The sequence below is a fragment of the Ammospiza nelsoni genome, chromosome 13 (assembly GCF_027579445.1).
Source record: "Ammospiza nelsoni isolate bAmmNel1 chromosome 13, bAmmNel1.pri, whole genome shotgun sequence".
NCBI lineage: Eukaryota > Metazoa > Chordata > Aves > Passeriformes > Passerellidae > Ammospiza > Ammospiza nelsoni.
The window spans coordinates 14,854,282-14,874,098 of record NC_080645.1 but is presented as its reverse complement, the minus strand read 5'-3'; the positions used below and the strand labels follow the sequence as shown (position 1 = coordinate 14,874,098).

At 40.3% G+C, this 19,817-nt stretch overlaps 1 protein-coding gene and 2 non-coding genes across 9 annotated transcripts in view; all 3 read right to left on the bottom strand.

Moving 5' to 3' along the window:
• Nucleotides 1-19,817, bottom strand: part of CNOT1 (CCR4-NOT transcription complex subunit 1) — a 56,622-nt gene that overhangs the window by 19,889 nt on the left and 16,916 nt on the right. For 2 of the 7 annotated variants that reach the window (XM_059481242.1, XM_059481243.1), the window contains exons 12-26: nucleotides 19,598-19,725; nucleotides 18,408-18,648; nucleotides 16,822-16,941; nucleotides 15,647-15,769; nucleotides 15,264-15,415; nucleotides 10,761-10,911; nucleotides 9,194-9,395; nucleotides 8,545-8,691; nucleotides 6,944-7,068; nucleotides 5,852-6,138; nucleotides 4,929-5,007; nucleotides 3,487-3,717; nucleotides 2,143-2,283; nucleotides 1,289-1,468; nucleotides 115-231 (exon numbers count right to left, since the gene is read on the bottom strand). In XM_059481242.1, the coding sequence (XP_059337225.1) occupies nucleotides 115-231; nucleotides 1,289-1,468; nucleotides 2,143-2,283; nucleotides 3,487-3,717; nucleotides 4,929-5,007; nucleotides 5,852-6,138; nucleotides 6,944-7,068; nucleotides 8,545-8,691; nucleotides 9,194-9,395; nucleotides 10,761-10,911; nucleotides 15,264-15,415; nucleotides 15,647-15,769; nucleotides 16,822-16,941; nucleotides 18,408-18,648; nucleotides 19,598-19,725 (2,424 nt within the window). The remainder of the gene's footprint in view (nucleotides 1-114; nucleotides 232-1,288; nucleotides 1,469-2,142; nucleotides 2,284-3,486; nucleotides 3,718-4,928; nucleotides 5,008-5,851; nucleotides 6,139-6,943; nucleotides 7,069-8,544; nucleotides 8,692-9,193; nucleotides 9,396-10,760; nucleotides 10,912-15,263; nucleotides 15,416-15,646; nucleotides 15,770-16,821; nucleotides 16,942-18,407; nucleotides 18,649-19,597; nucleotides 19,726-19,817) is intronic. The other 5 variants (XM_059481246.1, XM_059481247.1, XM_059481244.1 and 2 more) reach the window with 3 other exon arrangements.
• LOC132079288 (small nucleolar RNA SNORA46) lies at nucleotides 654-792 on the bottom strand. The gene has a single exon (XR_009419381.1). It is a non-coding gene; the product is annotated as a small nucleolar RNA SNORA46 (small nucleolar RNA).
• LOC132079289 (small nucleolar RNA SNORA50) lies at nucleotides 10,296-10,431 on the bottom strand. The gene has a single exon (XR_009419382.1). It is a non-coding gene; the product is annotated as a small nucleolar RNA SNORA50 (small nucleolar RNA).

Below are 19,817 nucleotides of genomic sequence, written 5' to 3'. Positions count from 1 at the left end.
ACTTTGAATTTGGCACATAAAAGAGGCATCAGAAAGGTGGTAAGATTTCCCAAATAGCCTATGCTACTGCATAACAGCATACCAATTCATGCCAAGGCAATCTGCAAAGCTCACCGTGTGCAAGATGGGCTTATTTTTAGCCATTGTTATCATTCCCAGCCAGTGACCAAGGTTCTTCAACAAGGAACGGTCTGAGAAGTTGGCTGCAGCTTTATCTGATGTCAATAGCACCTAACAAAGAATAAAAAAAAGCATCTCAAGCAGCAAGCAGAAGATAACCAGACTCCAAATCCAACAGCTGATCTGAATGAAGGCAAAGTTTTAGAACATTAAGTTCTGAGCTTCAGTCACATTACAAAGATACTTGAACAGTTTTCACCTGAAGGCAGCACTCTGTAGATCTACACTGTAATGACTACAGAATTCCTTTCTTTAAAAGGATCAAAAAAAGAGGATTATGTTTTCCCAGACCTTACCATTTACTCTGTTGAGACTGCTACAACTACTCCCAGAGCTGAGTGTAACTTGTGCTTCCTCTAAATGCTTCATCACAGACCTGAAGGCTACAGTTTAACCTTCCAGGGAAACCATCTCATTGTCATGTCAAAACATAAATCATGTCACCAATCATAAAACAAGTATTCTGCTGTTAGTTGTGTTCCTTAACTCCAGAGGAGCATCAGCTGAACAGAGCAGGGTCAGCTGAATTCTCAAGAGCCAGGAGATGCTTTTGCACTACAGCGTAACCCATGGTGGTCAGGAAATTCCACCAACAGGTTTAAAAATAGTGCATTCTTTACAAACTTCTTTCATCTGGTCATCACTTTTGGGCCGTTGCTTCCTCCTCCCATCCACATTATCTTAGCCCTCCAATAAATTTTGGCTTTTACACCCCCATTTTCTAAACACACAGTTCCCCTCCATTCCTCTTGGGCCAAAAGAGCAGAGTGTCATTTTCTATCTTTGCACTTTCCTCCACAGAAAACAACTGGACCATAATCAATTTTCCCTTGGGTTACAATTTGCAAACCTCACACAACTTTGAAGTCCACCTACATAAATTAATTCAAATGCAAATTTGCCCTCCTATTACAGAATTTAAGTGTTTCATATGTTCCAAACTGAAAAGAATCCTAGTATTCCTAAAGATAATCTGTAAGTTTACTGGTAAGACAGAAAGAATATTTTTGAATGATATTCTGTATTTGAGAATCAGCACCACACAAACAAACAGCATGAGGAGAACAGCACATTCCTGTGCTGCCTTTAGAAAACTTGCACTACTCACCTTGATATTTCTGTAGGTTTCATTCAGAACCATTTTATTAAACTCTGGATTCTTAAGTGTGTCAAGGAAGTTTGAATACAAGCTGTGAAAGTTAGGCTCAATACTGACTCTTTTCATCACAAGATACTGTGATACCCAAGGCATGAACTCTTCTTTCACTGTTTCCTTCAGTTCTTCCACCTGTGCTCAAACCAAAGACAAAGCACACCACAGAACAGATGAGAAGATAATCAAAACCTTCTGAGATCAGCTCTGACCAACATACAGTTCATGGTCAGTCAACTGCTTCTAACACTAAGGCTGTTTTTCTACAAAAAGTAAGTATTTGAAATCAGTGTCTCGTTATCCAAAGATGTGGTGAACCAGTAAGGACTCAAGCATGAAATCAGCAAGGTATAACAATTCACCTCTCCTTCACTTCCCAGCTTTTCACCAGACAACTGGAAATAAATGTTGTCCCTTTACAAGTTCAAGCCATCCATCCACAAGACAACAGCACAGGTGGCAGCAGGACTGTACACCTAAACTAGTTCAGAAAAATTCCCTTAACTTCTGAATACCAGAGCTTAACCTAGCTACATTTAATGTTACTCAGTCCATTTATGATGTGAATGTTTATTTAAGATTAAGAACAGGTATCTTCTAACCATCTCTCCTCTCCCTGGAAAATTTTCTCTCCAAAGATGTTTAAGCACAAAGTGCTGGAAACCATAATTTCTTTACAGTGTGCTCCCTCCTGAAGTTTTTCAAGTTAGAATTTTGTAGAAGTATCATCAGCCCACACTTAAAAATGAATATATAAAAAATGATTAAGAGTATAAAAATTATTTTTACTAGTATTCTTTCATACTTGCCTTCTGTGTCATATTTGACTGAGACAGATTATTGAAGATGAAAGCAATTTTTTCCTGGACATTCTCTGGAGGTTCCACAATCCTCTCTGTCTGATCTGTTGCTACTAACAGCGTATCAATGTTGGTAGTATTAATGGAAGGCTGGAAAGAGAACAAGAAGTTAAGCATAAACAATACCTAGAGGTGACATCAAAATAAACTTTTGCTCTGTTCTGTCAAGCAAAAATAGAATTGAGCTTTATCAGGGGACATCTACTGTCTCAGATTCATTTTCAGCAGCAGTCTGAAGGAGTCAAGTGATTTTTTTTATTCTAAAAATGATGATCAATACTCAGCAGAAGAATGCTGCTGCAGAAAAAGCCTCTACATGCACATAGAATAGGTGCCACTGCAATGGTACCCTTTAGGCCTCTAAGCCTGTGTACAAATATAGCTTGGAGAAAAATCATAACACAATAGGGAGCAGCACTTAACACAGCAGGGAGGCTCCAGGAGCACTTCAGTGCTGATTTGGGAAGGAGAAATCCCAGAGGTTCATCCTGAGACCAGGTTCTCATTCTTAGCTGCCAGCTTAAGTCAACAGAGTGTGATCCTGGTCCCTGTAGCTGCAGGTCTGGACCCCAGGGTTTAGCACCTGGTACATTGCAATTAAGGGAAAAGGTGATGCAGTTTTCAGTATCAATCCTGACTGGAGTTTAAATGGGAAAACAAATACCTCAAAGTAACAAGTTTCTACATTATGTTATCAGGTGTGAAAGACATTAATAGCTACACTAAAGACTGTCCCCCCAAGTGTGTTCACACTTTCAACTGTGTTTGGCTTTTGCCTTCTTTACAGAGACCTAGTCAAAGAAGTCCCAGGCAGAAAGACTTTCTGTGCAATAGCCAATTCTATCTATCTGCCAACCCTGTAATAACTCTGACAAGCTTCAGAGTTGTTTACACAAGTACCAAAGACATGAAAAACCTAATGCAGTTAGAACTGTGTCACATGGGTGCAGTAAGTGTTCTTAAGTCCCAAGCAGAATAGAAGCTGCCAACTATTTTAAGAGTCTTGTTGCAAGTCATTAAGAGAAATGATGTTCCTGTAATTGTCTTTATAATTACAGTCTCAAGAACACATTTCAACTTGACCCCAAAGTAATTGGGGGGTTTGATGACGAAAAACACCTTCTCTCTACAAAAATGTTGGCCATACTTTAAAAGGTTGTATGTTTTAAATCAAAAATAAGGATCACAGTTTGAAAATCTGTAGTACACAAATTAAAACAGATTCAGTCTGTATGTACTTGGTCCAGAGCAGCATCTGCCCCTCTGGGAAGGGCACCATGACACAAAGCTCACCGGCACATCTTTCTTGAAGCTGACTCCAGTTGGTCGGGTGATGGTAATGGTTTTTGCCACGGTGGTGGTGGTGGAGGTGGTCACTATAGTGCTGACTTGGCCAGCAAGAGGAGCTTTTGCTGGAACCTGGGCCTGGGCCTGAGCCTGGGCAAGTGCAATACTTCCAGGGGTGGTGATTGAACCCTGCATCTTCACAGGAGGATCTCTGGATTGCTGTCCATACTCTATGTACTAAAATAGGGAGAACAAGCACATACAAAATTTCACATGCAGCAACAGATCTATAGGCTGATTTTCAGCATGAGCACTATAAAGGTTTGCTAACAATCATTAAAATATCTGACAGTCTTGCCATAAAGGAATCTCTAAATACAATTGTATATCCTGATAAAGCACATCCTGTCACTATAGACTTTCTTATTACAGAGGAGCCTCAAGCTCTGCCTCTGGCCTCAACAAACTGATGTCAAGCATCACGAGACCTAACATGCTTAATATTTCACAGAGCAGTACCTAAACTCCAAAAACTCCATCTCTATCCCTCCAAGCCTAGAACAGCAGAACAAAAGAGGAGAAAGAGCCTAAGAACAATGTGTGAATATCAAGAAGCAGGCTACAAAGCAGGTAAGAAACTTCTGCAAGGACTCTGCAGCTAACCATTAATAAGCAAAACCACTGTTCAGAAATAGCCAACTTTTAGATCTTCTGAAATAGTTCCATAGTAGAAAATTAGTTTCTCCCCCACTGCTATACATTTCCCCACGAACTGGAAAAATCAGACTGTCATTTAAGGGGTACAGTCTAAAAGCTGTTAGTGAAACCAAGCCTGCTACTGGACTTTGCAGCTTCGGGTGAAGCCTCTACCTTAATGGTGAGCCAAACATTTTTCCTTAATTAGCTCATGCTCTTACGCTCTGCCACTGGGATCAGTTTTTCTATATTTCTACCAATAAAGCACATTCAAGGCAGACACCATGTGATGAACACTGTTTTGGACAACCAGGTAGTCCCATGGCTCTCAGACCTTCAGGAAAGAAATTTTTCCTGGATTATTTTATCAGGTCTAAGTATGAAAGTGCATAAAGCCAGTTGAATGACCTCAATTTTACACTAAAACTCCAAATCTTTAAGGGACTGGAATATGAATACACTGAGGCACTTTAAAAGTTTCATGTATGGACATGCATGCATTGGTTGATTATGCAGTTACATTCAGGTAGCTGTTTCAACATAAACAATGCAAACAGATTTATGGAAGCAAAGGCACCTTCACCTGCCCACCCCACCCAAGAGCAAAACCTTTAAGAAAAGGCATTTGATTCTGTGGATGTAACATGGTCTAAAATCACCACAGATGAGACTGCTTTTCCAAAGGAAAACACAAATTTGCTCTAAAGAATTTAACATCATAGAAAGTTAGTGCTGCTTACAGACACACTCACCTCCTGTAAATGATGTGGGAACTGTATAAAGTGACTAATAGAAGCCAAGTGCTGACAATACTGGGGATAGTCCTTCAATCTGTAAGACAAAACATGCATTAGTCAGAAGCATAAGCCCACATCACAAACAGTATTAGAGAGAAACAACTACTATCATGTGTGTCATTCCCATTCTGCACCACAGAATTACTTCTGGACTCCTTACAGCAGATGTGCTATAAAGAAAGCATTTCCTACAAAATAATTTTTGTTGCAATCTATTTTTAAATAATTAATTTAACATTAAAGCACAAGATTTATTCACAGCAACTCACCTTTTCCTACATCTCTATACTTCTGACCTAGTACACAATTGCATTTATATCCAGTGTTTGCTTCAAGATTACTGGGTAAGTTATTGCTAGTCTGGTTCAATGCATTTTAAACAGCAAACCAGAGCACACCTCACACCCAGAATCTTCTCTATCTGCAATTCATAAGAAGTTTTGAGAAAGAACTTTTTCTGAGATTACTTAGTCATACTTTTCTGTGTAAAAGCAAAATTCTAGAGCTCATCTCTCACTCAATCCTTCAGTAATGAACAGTGCAAATGGCACTCCACTGGAAAGCATCTGTGAAGAGTAATTACATTCACCCCATGTCTAACAAGCTGTTAGTTACTTCATCTAACTCAACATCACTGATTTTCATAGAGTTTAAGTAATTTCAGCATCTCAGTTTGTCCCACATTTATACAGGTATCACACTGAACATTTTGATTTAGAAAGGTCACCCTATAACTAGCACATTCACACATTGTTTCAAATCGGTGTACCTTTGAAGAAATCCCAAAGCTGAGCAATCTTGTACTGCACGATTAGAGCAGGTTCAAGGCTCATAAGACAATTCAGGCACTATTAGAAGTGTACCAAACCCACACTCACCTATTTTTAAATCTATCTAGTGCAGCAATACCAAAATAGTACATTTTGGATGCAAAAGGCTTTCGTAAGGCTTCAAGAACATAGCGCAGGGCCAGGCCCAGTGCCATGTAAGTAACCAGTCCTTTCTCGATGATGCCCCCGAAGAGACAGGCTGTGATGTGCAGCTCCTTGTCTGGGTACTGCGGGAAGAACCGATATTCCTCAAACAAGTTCCTCAGCATACAGTTAAACACTTCTCGTTCCCGTTTAATGTTGGAGTCCTTAAACCTCTGCAGCATTTCCAAGACCTGCAAAGAAATTGGGAATTGTCAGCAACAGATTTGCTTTATTTCAGCCCTTTCCCATGTTCATGTTTCATGAGTGTTTGCAACTACTAAGGTATGTTGTGCTACCACAACCACAAGTAACTGCTTCATTTTAGACAGCAGACACTACATCACTACAACCAGCTTCCTCTTCGGACTTTAGTTCCCTTTTAAGCAACTGTCTTCACACAAAACTTTTTTGTGACCGCCTACGCCATTACTTTCAAATTAGAAAAATTAAAATTAATGTTGTGTCTTCCATAATTTATGACTGTGCAAATATATTAAAGTAAACTTGAAGTACTTCAAAGAGTAAGTACATCAGACCAATAATTACTCTCATAGAGACTAACAAAAATAATTATCAAAAGCTCCGAAGGTAGAACTTGTGACACTTTTATGTATCTAGATCTTGTAGTCATTTTTACATAGTTTAAAACCAAATACATTTAAGATAATTTATACAGACTATTTAAAGGCACTCTTTAGCACTTATTTTAAACAAAAAAGCTTGCACACCACACAGAACCCTTCCCACTTAGCAGCATTTTGGGAGTGTTAATTAGACATCTGAAATCTTCAATCCAGACAAGTCAAAGCTGAATGTAATGAACAACTGCAAGCTCACTGTGAAAACAACTTCAACCAAGCAAAAAAGCAATGCTACAGCATCCACCACGAGCCCTTTATTATTTCCCACTAAAAGTAATACATGAAGGAATAATTATGATCCACTTTATTGCCAGTTTCTGGACAGGTGCTGTAACTGCTACAGAAGGGAACTCACCTCGTCCACAGACATGGTTGGGTGTGGTGGATGGTTGTAAATACGCTGGAAGTAGCTGTTTGCCTCATCATCTATTTCTTTGCTAAAGTGCTGATTAGCCTCTGGCCACACCTGAGATAAGTCAGCTGTTAAAAAAAAGTAACAGGTATCATACTCAGAACAACTTCAGACAGTCAGGATTTCACTTAGTCCTTTTCAACTCTTCCACCAATCTATAAAAAACTGCTAGTTCTTCTGAAGAGCAGGATATTTAACCTTCCCAGCAGACAGGAACTGCTATTTAAAAACCTGTTTTCAATATGCTATATTAATTAAAAAAACTGCATCCTAAGATAGCATTAACCTCACAGTGCTCTACTCCTAGAACCCAGTGCATCCCAAGCTAACCTCAGCCGACAACTAAATAACTGAATGCAGAACAGTCTACAATAAAGCATGCCACACAACACGAACATGCACACAAACTTCCACACAAACTTTCAGGCCAGCCAGTGAGCTTCCAACAAGTATCTATTGAATGCTCAAGACCCAGAATATAAAGCAATGGTGATTACAGCCACCTCCACTGTCCATCTGTAGAGACATGTAACTGCTGTTATTGCAAATGGCTCCTCTGTAACATCAATGTGGAAGGTTTAGCATATGGCTGTGCTTCCTGTGCATTTGACTGCTTCAGCATCTCACTGTGAGCATGCTGCAGAGGCATAAATCATTTAAGGATAATGGCTTAGTGTTATGAACCTGATTATTCCTTTCAAAAACTATCTTTCCACCAGCTTTTTGTCTTATTTGTATCCAACGTTGCAGTCTATTTCACTGCTTCACCTGTCAAGTTCTCTGCTGCAACAGCTCCTTACCCAGATTTAACCTTGTTATAAACAGAACAAAAAACACCCTGGTACCTCGCAAATACAGAGCAGGACAACACTTTTGTTCAAAACACAGTACAGCAGAAAAAGGACAAACGTGTCGCAGACATTTTTTCACAGAAATCCTTTCTTTCAGATTTCTGCATTTTCTGGGAAGCTGAGGGCCCCCAGAAAGAGAATGTAAACAATTGTTATCCGCTGCTGTGGAATGCAATGGGATGCACCTTGATTGGCTCATGTTCCCATGTTTATAATTAAGTGCCAATCACAAGTGCAAGCTAGGGACAGAGTCCCTGGACACAACTTTGTTATAGATTCTTTCTTTCTTCTTAGCCTAGCAAGCATCTGCAACTTCTCTCTTTATTCTATTTAGTATAGTCATAATGTATCATATATATCAATAAATCCAGCCTTCTGATCAAGAAACAAGATTCTCGTCTCTCTCTCACCTCCAGCGACCCACTCAGGACGCTGTAATACAAACACTATGCAAATCCACAGCACATTATATTTTTATGCTAATGGGTCCTTTTTTAACATCCTCCCACCCCCAGACATTTGGCAAGCTATTAGGATACATGTTTGGAAGCACCTTTTCCAGACTAATATAATAATACAAGAGCCACACTTTTAACATTTACCACCTACAGATCCAAGCTTCCCCTGAAGGAAACACAGATTAACTGCAGACCACAGTCACACTTCACAGCCACAGACAACACTACCACTTACAAGGTTTCATCTTACTCTGCTGGAATGTAGGCTGGTTCAGTCCAGATGTGCTCAGCTTCCTTTGCACGAATGGGTCATTGTTCACTGCAGGAAGGCCCAGGGCTCCAGTTCCTATGCCAGTCAGGCTACCCGTAGTAAGACCACCTACTGAAAAGCAAGCCTGTAGTAAGACCACTTACTGAAAACAAGCAATTGGTCATCTCATTGCATCCTCACAGTATCCACTTACCACTCCTCCTAGCACTTGTCATTTCCAAGAACTGAGTTTTATAGCCTCATTGCTGTCTAATATCAAGCAGTTTTAACATAAGCAGTTCTTAATCTCTGTCCCAACCTAAAATAAGGCTGCTATATTTGTCAAAACACTCATCCTCTTGACTCAAATCTCTTACCTATTGCGGCTCCAACATTCTGAAGTACTGTTTCAGCAATGACCCAGGAGTGAGGGCTCCTCACTCCATATCAGAGTGTAACTCCCTTCCCTATGACACAGCTGTTTGTCCAGTGTGACTTCCCACTCTTAAAGGGAAGGAAGCACCCAACCCTCCCTTAAGGGGTGGGCTGTCACATTCAGTATTTCCAACCACAGCAACAACAGTGCCTTAGCTGTGCCATGTCACAAACAAAGCACTCCACCGAAGAGCAGTACCTGGAAGCTGTGAGGAAAGCCCTCCGATGCCACTGAAACCGGTTGTCTGGTTTTGGGTGGAAAGAGGTGGGAAGGCTTTTGCTGGTGACTGAGGAGTGCTGAACGCAGAGCCCAGGTTTGGAGGGAAGCCTTGCATGCTCTGGGTGTGGGGAGCAGCTGAGCCACCTAAACTAAGAGAGGCCATTCCTGCAAGCGAGTCGATCTGAATGAAGAAAGGAAGATTATACAGATATCCATAAACCACAACCCAGATGATTTTTGCCATGTTTTGTACAAAGACGGCTACATATCAAAACATTTTTGAGAAAAGCTCTTCTGCATGGTTACTGTAAATTCTGAAGTCACCCAAAAGATCAGTTTGTCTACAGAATGCACTCTTATTTTTCTTCTGCAATCTCATGAAATCCTATTCTCTCACAGGTTCTACAGAAAGCCTGACTGTTCCACAGTCTGTAGCTGAGTGTAACACAACAGTAAATGCTTACAATAAGTAGCATTTACTTCTACTTGCAGATTTTTGTACTAGAGTAGTTTATACTCTGCAGTTTGCAACCTCAGACCCCACCTCATGACTTAGAAAGCTGTTTCATTTCAAACTTGAGTATTTTTGACTGTCTGAAGGACGCGACTACACCAACTTTTCACAGCTAAATACCTGAATGAAGTCTACAATAAAAAACATTAAGACCTGGTTTATGAATAGGAGGGAAGGCACAATACAGTTTGCCAAAGCAGTAAGTTAAAGAACTGACTAGGAACAGCAGAAAATGGTATTATCTACCCAGAAGTCAACATGATGACAGAGTAAAAATTGCTGCTGTTTGTTCATATGAGTTATTTGTAGCAGGATGCCAAGATATTTGGTACATCTGATGAACAACTTCAATGAAGCAACAATTCACAAGAAAACCATTGTCTGCATTTAGTTTACATAATCTACTGACAATTCAGTCATTCTTAAATGCTGAACTGTCACTATTTAATGTGAAATACTTTTCACCAGTTAAAAATCTGCCATTGAATGTAATTGCTAGAAGCAAAACCTGTCTGTAATGTGTTGCTCCCAGAGGAGGAAGGGATGATGAGTGGCAGGGATTAACTGAAATGTACCTTGTTTTTAAAAGAGCAGTTCAGTTGAGAGCTGAAGAGCCCCAGTTATAACAAGTCCTTATGCTCTAGCACTGTGGCTTGGCCCGTGAAGCTACAAACAAGACACATCAGGTTCAAAGGCAGTGCTTAATTCTCAGAAGTCCTAGTAAATTTTAGCACTTTAAAAGAAAGCCTCAGTTATTCAAAGTAAACCAAATATCTGTCCCTCCTCAGTGCTCCCATCCTATAATACTTCACAGTTACTTCTTACAGACATCAGTGAAGTCAAAGACAGTTCTGAACTACATCCCTCAGCCATCATTCTCTAGTTACAAGCAAGCTATCAAGACATGCAAGCACAAAACTACGTGAGCCAGATGATGTTTGACTTAGTCCTGCAGAAAGAGCTCAACTAGTATAGCAGAACTAGCACTAAATCAACAGCACCTTCTGCAAATGCAGCATGTGACTGTGGTACCTGCACAGGAGAGATGGCATCCAAGCTGCTGGCGCTGGGCGGGCGTCCCTTGGGCATGACTCCAGGCGGGGGCTGCCGAGCCTTGTTCATGACATTACTGCAGTTTGCTACCATGGTGAGGATGGTCTCTGACAGCTCCTGAGAAACACTCCTGGGATGGGGAAGGACAGCACTGAGCCATGGAACATTCACAAAAATAAGGCCATTAACTTATTTGATTTTCCTAGAGAAATTGAGGCCATATTTCACAAAAAGAAGCTGCAAAACCCCAGCACAAGCTACATTTTGTTATTAGAAAAATTTGCCTTAGATAATTTCTCAAGAGAAACAGTTATATTTAAATATCTACAACAATCTCCAATAGACTATTACTTTGTTTTTGATGATCCAAATACTCCTTTACAGTTACACCAGCAAGTAAGGGCTTACAGAAGGCTGGGATAAGGACCACATGGCTCCTGGAAGAGCCTTTGTCTGCTGCTGTCCACATTAAGGGCTATATAGCAGCTTAGCCTCAGGAATTAAAATACAGATAGTGATTCTGTGATCCCTCGTTCACATCTGCCCCTCAAGGCTTCTTCCTGTACCAAAACTTCACCATTTATGGTTACTCTCATTCTGAATCTCATTACACACAAGGTCTCTCTAAAAGATGAGATACATGGGCTATGTACTGACAGACAGAAAAAGAAGAGGTAAATACCACCACCTGCTTCACTAAAACTCATCTGTCTACAGACTGAAAGACGTGCTTCACACACGGGCACTAAACCCAAACAGAGACAGGAAATTTAACTATTCAAGGAAAATATAACCAAAAACCATCAGAAAACTCAAACTTAGGCACAAAGTCATTGCACAACCCAGAGCAGCCAGTACCTCTTTCCAAAGTGTTCCATGTATGACTGCCAGGTTCCCAAACTGGAAGGAAAGCCAGCTCTGTTGCTGACTTACCTAACCACAGACATAATAACAGAATACTAACATTTTCCTTTTGGGAAAAACAGCAAATTATTTATGCTTTCCTGAACTTTAGTTATACCTCTTTGGTGAAGACAGCTAAAGCTGCAGATTCCTTCCTGCAATGGAGCAACTATCCTAATACAACTTGGTTGTCCTGTTAACATGGTCTGAATATCCCTCATTTCAATTCAATTTCCACAAGCTTTTACTGCTCAACTCTTAGGATGAGGGGAAAAAGAACAAAGGAACCATGCTGGTGATTAAGGCAGAAGAAGTGAAGATTAGCCTTCAGCTTTGGCAGGTATCCTGTTATGGGACACACAGAATTAGTTAAGGGCAGCCAGCTGTTCTCCAGAGTCAGTGATCCACTATGGAGTGTGGGGAAAATTCCCCCCATGAGAGATGGGAATCTGGGGGGTACCATGGGTGACCAGGTTTCTATACAGGGCAATGGACATGTTTATAACTGTTTCACAAACTGGCTCCTTTACACTCTTAACGTCCTCTCCTTTACACTCTCATCCTTTCTTAACATCCTTTGAGCCTTGCTTCAAACACTTCAAAACAAACGGCCTTGGGGGGAATGTATGGAAATGCAATCAGAAATCTATTTTTAAAAAAACCCCAAAGAGATTTCTTTTTCAGAAAGTGCAACCAGACCTGAAGACAGAGCTCTGAGCTTGGCACACAGTAGAGTCAGTATCTACAGTATGTATTTTCCCTCACCTGAGCCACTCTCAGAAATCTCAACATTTAAATGTATGCATGACCAGATGAAATGCACCACAGGATTTCTTCTGATGCAGGAGGCATTTCAAGACCATAGAGCACTTCAGTCAGCCATGGAATGGGTCAGGGGAGTCTACAGTTCACATGTGGTTACCAACCTCTGTCTTTTGCCCTCCTCCTTTTTGGGGGGTTAAATTTGCAGTCTTTATGCTTAAATACTACAACATGCTTTTGCAAAACTAATTCCAACTTGCTGTAGATAGATAATATGGCAGCTCAGAATGAGGACAAAGACAGACTTACAATCCCTGAGTTGGATATTTATGGTGACTGGTTAGGCCATTTGTGCTTTGGAAAGAACCACTAATGTTTTGTCCCACCATCTAGGCAGACTTAAGGTTAACTTTTTTATCATGTCAAGAGACACACTGCTGTATCAAGTTGCAAACATGCAACCAAACCAAAATCCCAAACCAACCAACCAACAAACCCAAAACCCACAAAAGAACCCAGTCTGCATTTCAGGCAAATTAAGTTGGAGGGCTGAGAGCCAGGGACCAGAGTCTAGAGCAACAAAACTGCCACTGTAAGGAAAGTTCCAGCTTGCTGGAATCACATGTTCATTTCTCTTACTCTTTTTTCCCCCCAAACACTTTCTTACAAAGTGGGAACAAGTCTTTTCATTCCTGAGGCACAGGTACACTGAAGCCCCTTCCCTGCTTGAGACAAGGACTGATAAGAAACGACCATTCCCCACACTGACACCCTTGGACATCATCATGTGGAGAAGGCACTGCTGCCCTCTCAACTCACTGCAGCTCCACGAGGGAAGGACTTCTCATAAGCACTTTGTTAATAAATTACATGGTTGGTCAGCCTGTGGTGCCTGCAACCAAGCCTGACTTCACTGTAAAAACACTCAGTAATAGAAGGAACACTGATTTCTTTTTGAAGACTCACTGTTACATGATGCCACAACTGCAGCGCTCACCAGTGATAAACAAGCTGCACCAAAAATAAGTCTCAGAACATGCAGAGACCTGGTGGCTAAAAAAAAAGTGTCTCCCAGGTCACAAAACAAGACAAGAACTAACTACAGCCTAATTAAAGAGCAGGCTCCTATACCAACAGATTTAGGAGATGCAGGCTTCAGCTAGTGAAATGCAACTACCCTCCCAAATGTATTTCATATTTACTGTGATTTTAACCTGCTAGTCTTTACAATGCCTGCTTCCATTTGTGACTGAAACCTAAGCTAATCAAAGCAATTGCTTCCTGAAAGAAATCCAAGCTTTTTCTTTCTAAAGCTCAAAGAGAATAACTAATAGAAAATGACTGCAAGTAGGTCACATTCTTGTATAAAAGGGAATAAAAGTAGCTATAAAAAGAAACCACAGGCTGTGAGAATTGTGCCAGTAGAGAACTAGTGGCGTTTGGAATTAATGGAATAAATAAAACTCGGTAACACATTAAAATTCAGAACACAATGACATTAGATGCAATTCAAATCTACAGTTAACTATTTAACCTCTAAAACACAGACACTGCAGCATGCAAAAGAAGGAATATAAGTTCATTTGAGAACTACAGTCTTAAAAGATGCGCTTTGACTTGAAAATTAAGAGCTATCTTTTCTGACCAAAACATGTGCTAGATCATTTTATTTTAGAAACAGCCTTTGAACTTCAATTGCAGAGGTTCCAGCGGAAAACAGGAAATCTTTTCTTTTCTCCTAAAATCTTACAGGTACCTCACCTTCTCTTTCAGGTCCAATACTCACTATTGGAACCCTGTGTTGGTACAAATTTCCTACTATCTACATGAGAGCCATGAATCATCCTGGGTACCTTTAAAGATGTTTCTTATCACTTTCAAGACCACACTGGTTAAGCCAAAGGACACACTATAAACCCCAAATTATGTAACACACTTGGACATGCCAGCCTCATTTGGTGCCAAAATGTAGCAGCACAACAAGCCCCATCTCCAGCTTCCAGTCACTCAGGCTCACACATTGCACTATGTTGCCTCTCATTACCTCTGAAATATTGCTGCAGTTCAACACACTTTGATCTGACAGCACTAAGAAACAACACCACAGATGTTTTACAACTTTCAGTCACATTTACTATGTGTGTATATAGCATTTAAAGACTAATTTGTCCAACTGCAGTTTCCATCAGCCCTGTATCCTACCCCTGCCTCTAGCAGCTCTCAAATCCAAACCCTTTTCTTTTGACTTCAGCTAAACAATCTGATCTGCAGATGTTCAGTATTTTCCATCTTTGACTACTTTGAGTCTCAAAGACAAAAGAAGTTACACACATCTAGTTTCAGTTTTAATTACACAATCACCATTCCCCACTTTTCTCCTACACATAAGGATGGCATAAGTCCTTTGTGCCAAAGCAGTTACCACACAGAAACATTTGGTTAACACAATCACAAAATCTGTTATAAAGCCACTGTTTTCCAAGATGCTATCCCATTCTGTAGCCATGGCCTGGATTCCTTTGTCTGAATTACAGCTCTACATCTATCTAGTCATTAACAACTGATTATCTGACTAACCAGACAGCCTCCAGTCACCAAGATCAGCTCACCTGTTTGATGATAAAGACAATCCTCAAGCTCTTGTGATCTAGCCTACAACAGAAGCTTCAATGCAAAATTAAATGTACTCCTGCAGCTATCCCTGCAAGTTTATACACCCTCATTAACCCCATCCTCCACATGAAACTCCAAACCAGCTGTGACAGAAAGCCAGCTGCAAATGGATTACTCTTACAGCATAAGCAATGTAATTCTTACCCAGCACAAGCTTGCAGACAAGCCAACATAGTTGCCAAGGTTTCTGGAGGAAGCTGAGCACTTTTGGGCTGATCCTTTTCTGGAGCAAGGCCACCCAGGATAGATGGACATCTTCTCTTTAAGAAAGTCATACAGGCCTGGATGAAAGGTTCCTGAGGGAAAAAAGTTATCTTAATCTCCCAAACCACATCCAAGACACTATTTCAAACTTGGCAATTGCACCATGGAAAGAATTGCACTAAGCTACTATAGTTCAGTAAAAAAGTTGAACTATCAGACTATGGACACTTTTGACAACTTTAACGCTACTTAGAAAATTGTTAAAGTGACTTAAGTTAGTCACTGACAAGAGTAAAAAAATAAAGAGAAAAATCCTGCTTTACCCCATGCTCCCGAATTTTATCTGTGAGCCATTTGTCAAGTTTGAGGTATTCCCGTCGAGAGGCAAGTGCAGCAAGGTCAATAACAAAGGCAAATGGAGTACCATTTAGCAGCATTGACAAGGCCTAAAGAAAGAAAATCAGAAGACTACTAGTGAAGACACACAGATACCCTTTCTCCTTTCTTTTCTTTCTAGTTCCCATACATGTTTTAGTAGAGGTCTTATTATGACATGCTGCTATGCTTTCTTTGTCAACAAAGACTGGTACTATCAACTTCACTTACAGCTTGTTTGTGAGACAAATAAGCAAGAGCTCTGATTTGAAATCGTGACTTCACCTTCTTTGAAGTGACCTTGTGCTGACAGTTTTAAATTCCTCTGTGATATGAAAAACCACCAGCAAGTGGTCAAGAGATACCAAAGTGATATCGCTACAAAGCTAAGCAGAAAAACCTAGCATTTTCCTGCAAACAGACCTCAACCACTTCAGAGATACTTGGAATATATCTGCTCCAAGAGATCATCTCTGAACACTGCAGTTGCTACAACAAAACTGACTTCAAGCAGCAGCTGGTGCTCTTGCACTTTGAGACACCCAATTATTTTGCACCTAACTTTAGGAAGCAATAAAGGCCCCAAAGAAGTTAGTCATAACTTCCAGTCTTTTGTCAATGTATAAAATCTAAGAACTAGAGGCATTCTCAATAAATCCCCATTCCATTATGTTTAGCAGTGCCACCTTCACACAAACATCTGACATTTCCTACATTCTCATTTCAATAATATTCAAGGTTAAAACAGTCAAAGCTCTTCCTGGATTCACACTACATTCACACAGCAAGCAGTTCTGCTGTGCTGCTTCCCAAAGTACTTGTCAGCTAAGCCATGATAACCAATCCCACTGCAAATGCCAAGTACAATGTCTTGGGCTCACAATAGGACAGGCTGGAAGCATCTGGAGTCAGATACCACAACTCAGCTGAAGAGTACTTTAAGTCACATGAACGTAGGCTTTTTTTTTTGATGAGGGACAGCAGCCACAAATAAATTCAAACATGCCTAAAGAATGTAATCCTTACTAAATTAGTCTAAGTTAAGCTTAGCTTTTGTTAAAAGATGAGCAAGTCTGCATAAGGCACCAGACAAAAAAAAAAGGCAGTATTTTGAAAAGCTCACCTTCAAGTCTTGCGCCACATCAAGAATACGTGACAATTTTGCCTGGTCATACTGCTCCCCTCTCATGTACCATTCTGCCATGGCATGCATGATAAGCTGACGAATTGAAGGAGACTGACCCTGAGGAGAATTAAATTAGGATTGTACTTCATGATTCTAGTAAAAGGATCTATTATGTGAACATTCAACAGGGTATTTTACAACTAAAAACCTTAACATACAAACATATTTACTCTTTAGCTTCAGAACTTGTTTCTGATTTAAACTCTTTCTATGCAAAACTGAACCACCCAGGAGCTACAAGTAAATGATGTAGCTGACTGCAAGTGGTATGTATGTATCTAACATACATCCCCAGCTCTTTCCTACCACTGTCCAGGACCAATTCCTCTCTATCATAGCAAATCACTTTTAGACTACACAAATATTTACAAAATGTTGTGCCTGACAGGATGTCCTGAAGTGAAAATTCAGTACCACACCTTTAAAAAGGAAAACACAGTATCTAGATAATTGCTCATAAAGGGGCAATTTCAAAATACAGCACCAGTAACATTTTTATGGCAGCAAGAGGGTTTTGTTTAAAGGAAAAGTGTCATGTAATGGCACCATGTCCCATGGCAATCATCATTCAGTGCCCTGATTTCAGACCTACCCTGTGGAAAAATTGCCTCTTCTGCCATTTCAAGACCACATGCAAAAAGCACTTCACATCTACTCTACCCCCCATCCTTCAATTTAGAGACTTCCATCAAGAAAATATAAAACATTCACAGCAAGACCTCAGAGGTCAAGCTTCTTGCCATTAACTCTACTCTAGATGAACAGGGAAACATGTTTGCTAATAGATTTTCTCCAACCCCAGAGACTTCCTCCACTTTGAACTTCACATGATTTCTCTTCATTTAACTAGTAGTGCACACAATGATGAAGGCCACACCAAAAAAAACATCCATTAGAAGTATGGGATTTGCATACACTGCTACCATATCTCTATATGGAAGCTCTCCTTGAAAAAGCCCAGCAGTCAGTCCTAAGTTTTCAGAAAACACCCAGACTCTGAAAACTTATGGAGCAGGTAATTTCCTCGTGTCTAGAATAGCTTTCATCTTTTTGGCAAGTACAAAGGAGATTATTTTGGTTTAAACTTTCTCACCTCTTACTACTTCAAGTTTTTACACTTTAAATGTGTGAGGTTGAGAGTTGAGGGGGCAGGGTAGGTGATGCTGTTGTGAGGGATTTGGGAATTTCTTTTGGGTTGTTTGGTTTTCCATTTTTTTCTTTTTTCTTAAAATAAAACTGTGGTCAACTTTGTTTAAAGCTAAAGATGTAAAAAGCCAAACTTAACTTGGGCCTCTGTACTTTTCCAGGAATATTTTCTCAGTGAATATTATTGAAAACCAAACCATAACAGTTTGTTTCAAGTCAGGGTAGAGGCATCCCATTACTTTGCATAAACCATGGATCATTTACCCCTTGGGTTTTAAACTCACCAGTTCATAAACCAATACAAACATTGTTGTAAGCGTTCAACCCATTTAACAAGCTTTCAAGTTACAAGAACAGACTACAGTGAAAATCCTTACCTGTCCATGCCATGCATAGTGCAAAATGATGGCTGAGTTGGGATGGTTGCCAAGGAAAATTGGCATGAGGGTGGAGATGAGTTCATGGCGCAAGGTGTGCCAGGACGTGTTGATCTGCAGTAAGGCCAATACCAGCATATCTGGGCAATGCTTGATAGGAAAACTGAAGAGCTGCTTCACCTGCTCATACTGCCCCACTTCTGCCAGTCGTAACAGAGACTCAATCAAATCCAGGCTCTTCCTAACAAAAGAGAAGAAAAAACAAATAGACAATCCCCACAAAGTTAGCAAGCAGTAAGTTTACAGGATCCTGGATTCAAGTATTTTATGGCAGCAACTGTAAGGACATAAAAAGCGACACCCACTGCAAACAACCTGACACCGCAGCTCTTATCAAGTACAATTAAGCCTGCAAGAAACCATAAAAAATAACTCAAGATCTTGGGAATTCCTAGTTATGTTAGGGAGGAGATGGAACTGAAAGCTGATGTTGAAGAAATTCAACTTGAGCTGGGTCACTTGGATAATGGAACTTGACACATACCTCCAGCAACGGAATACACTGTTTAAAACATCTTAGAGTCCCCATTTGTGGAAGTTAGTGAAGAGACACTACTTGTTTTGCCTGCTTTACAGACAAACAATCATTGCCCTTTTACTTGCATTCCTCATCCTTTCATTCGCTATTCTGGGTGGTATAATTGAAAAAGAAGCAAGCATCTGTACTGAAAGCTACATGGCTGCCCCAATAAAGGGGTCTAAAGGTCAGCTTAAAGTCACACCAGTCAGCTTCATGCAGTAACTCACCAACAGCCACATACATTTACTAATTAAATTTTAGGACTTCTTTCATACAAGTTTCTCTAATATCATACTGGGAAAGACAGATTTAAGTTTCAAAATCACCCTCTCTATCCCCTCCTTTCAGCTAGCAGGATGTGCCAAAACACATCAGCAGACACTCTTTAAACAAGCCAAAGACTCCAACAAAAGCAAGGTATTATGGAAGTACATGGGAAGTTTGATACTGTGAACAGTTTCACCAATCAAACATGTCACAAATACTAATGCTTGATCTACTGGTATGTACACAACAGCAATAAATCTGGCTGCACGAAGATAAAACCACCTTTGACCAGACAATTAATCTTACTCTATGTATGAAAAGCAGTTGAGAGCAGGTTTATTACCATGTAGCAATTTCTCGATTGTCATCCTCTGGTGGTGCTTTCAGGATGTCTGTGGCAACAGTATGGCAAGGGTAGTCAGCAAAACAGAAGATGTCAGGGTTTATGAGGGAATGTTGGATGAAGGAGAGCTGGAATAACAAAAGATGTCAGAAGTAGTTTAGACATTAGAGTTTCAGGGTTGCTTCCACTTATCAAGTGCCACATTTTGAGAACGATCCAA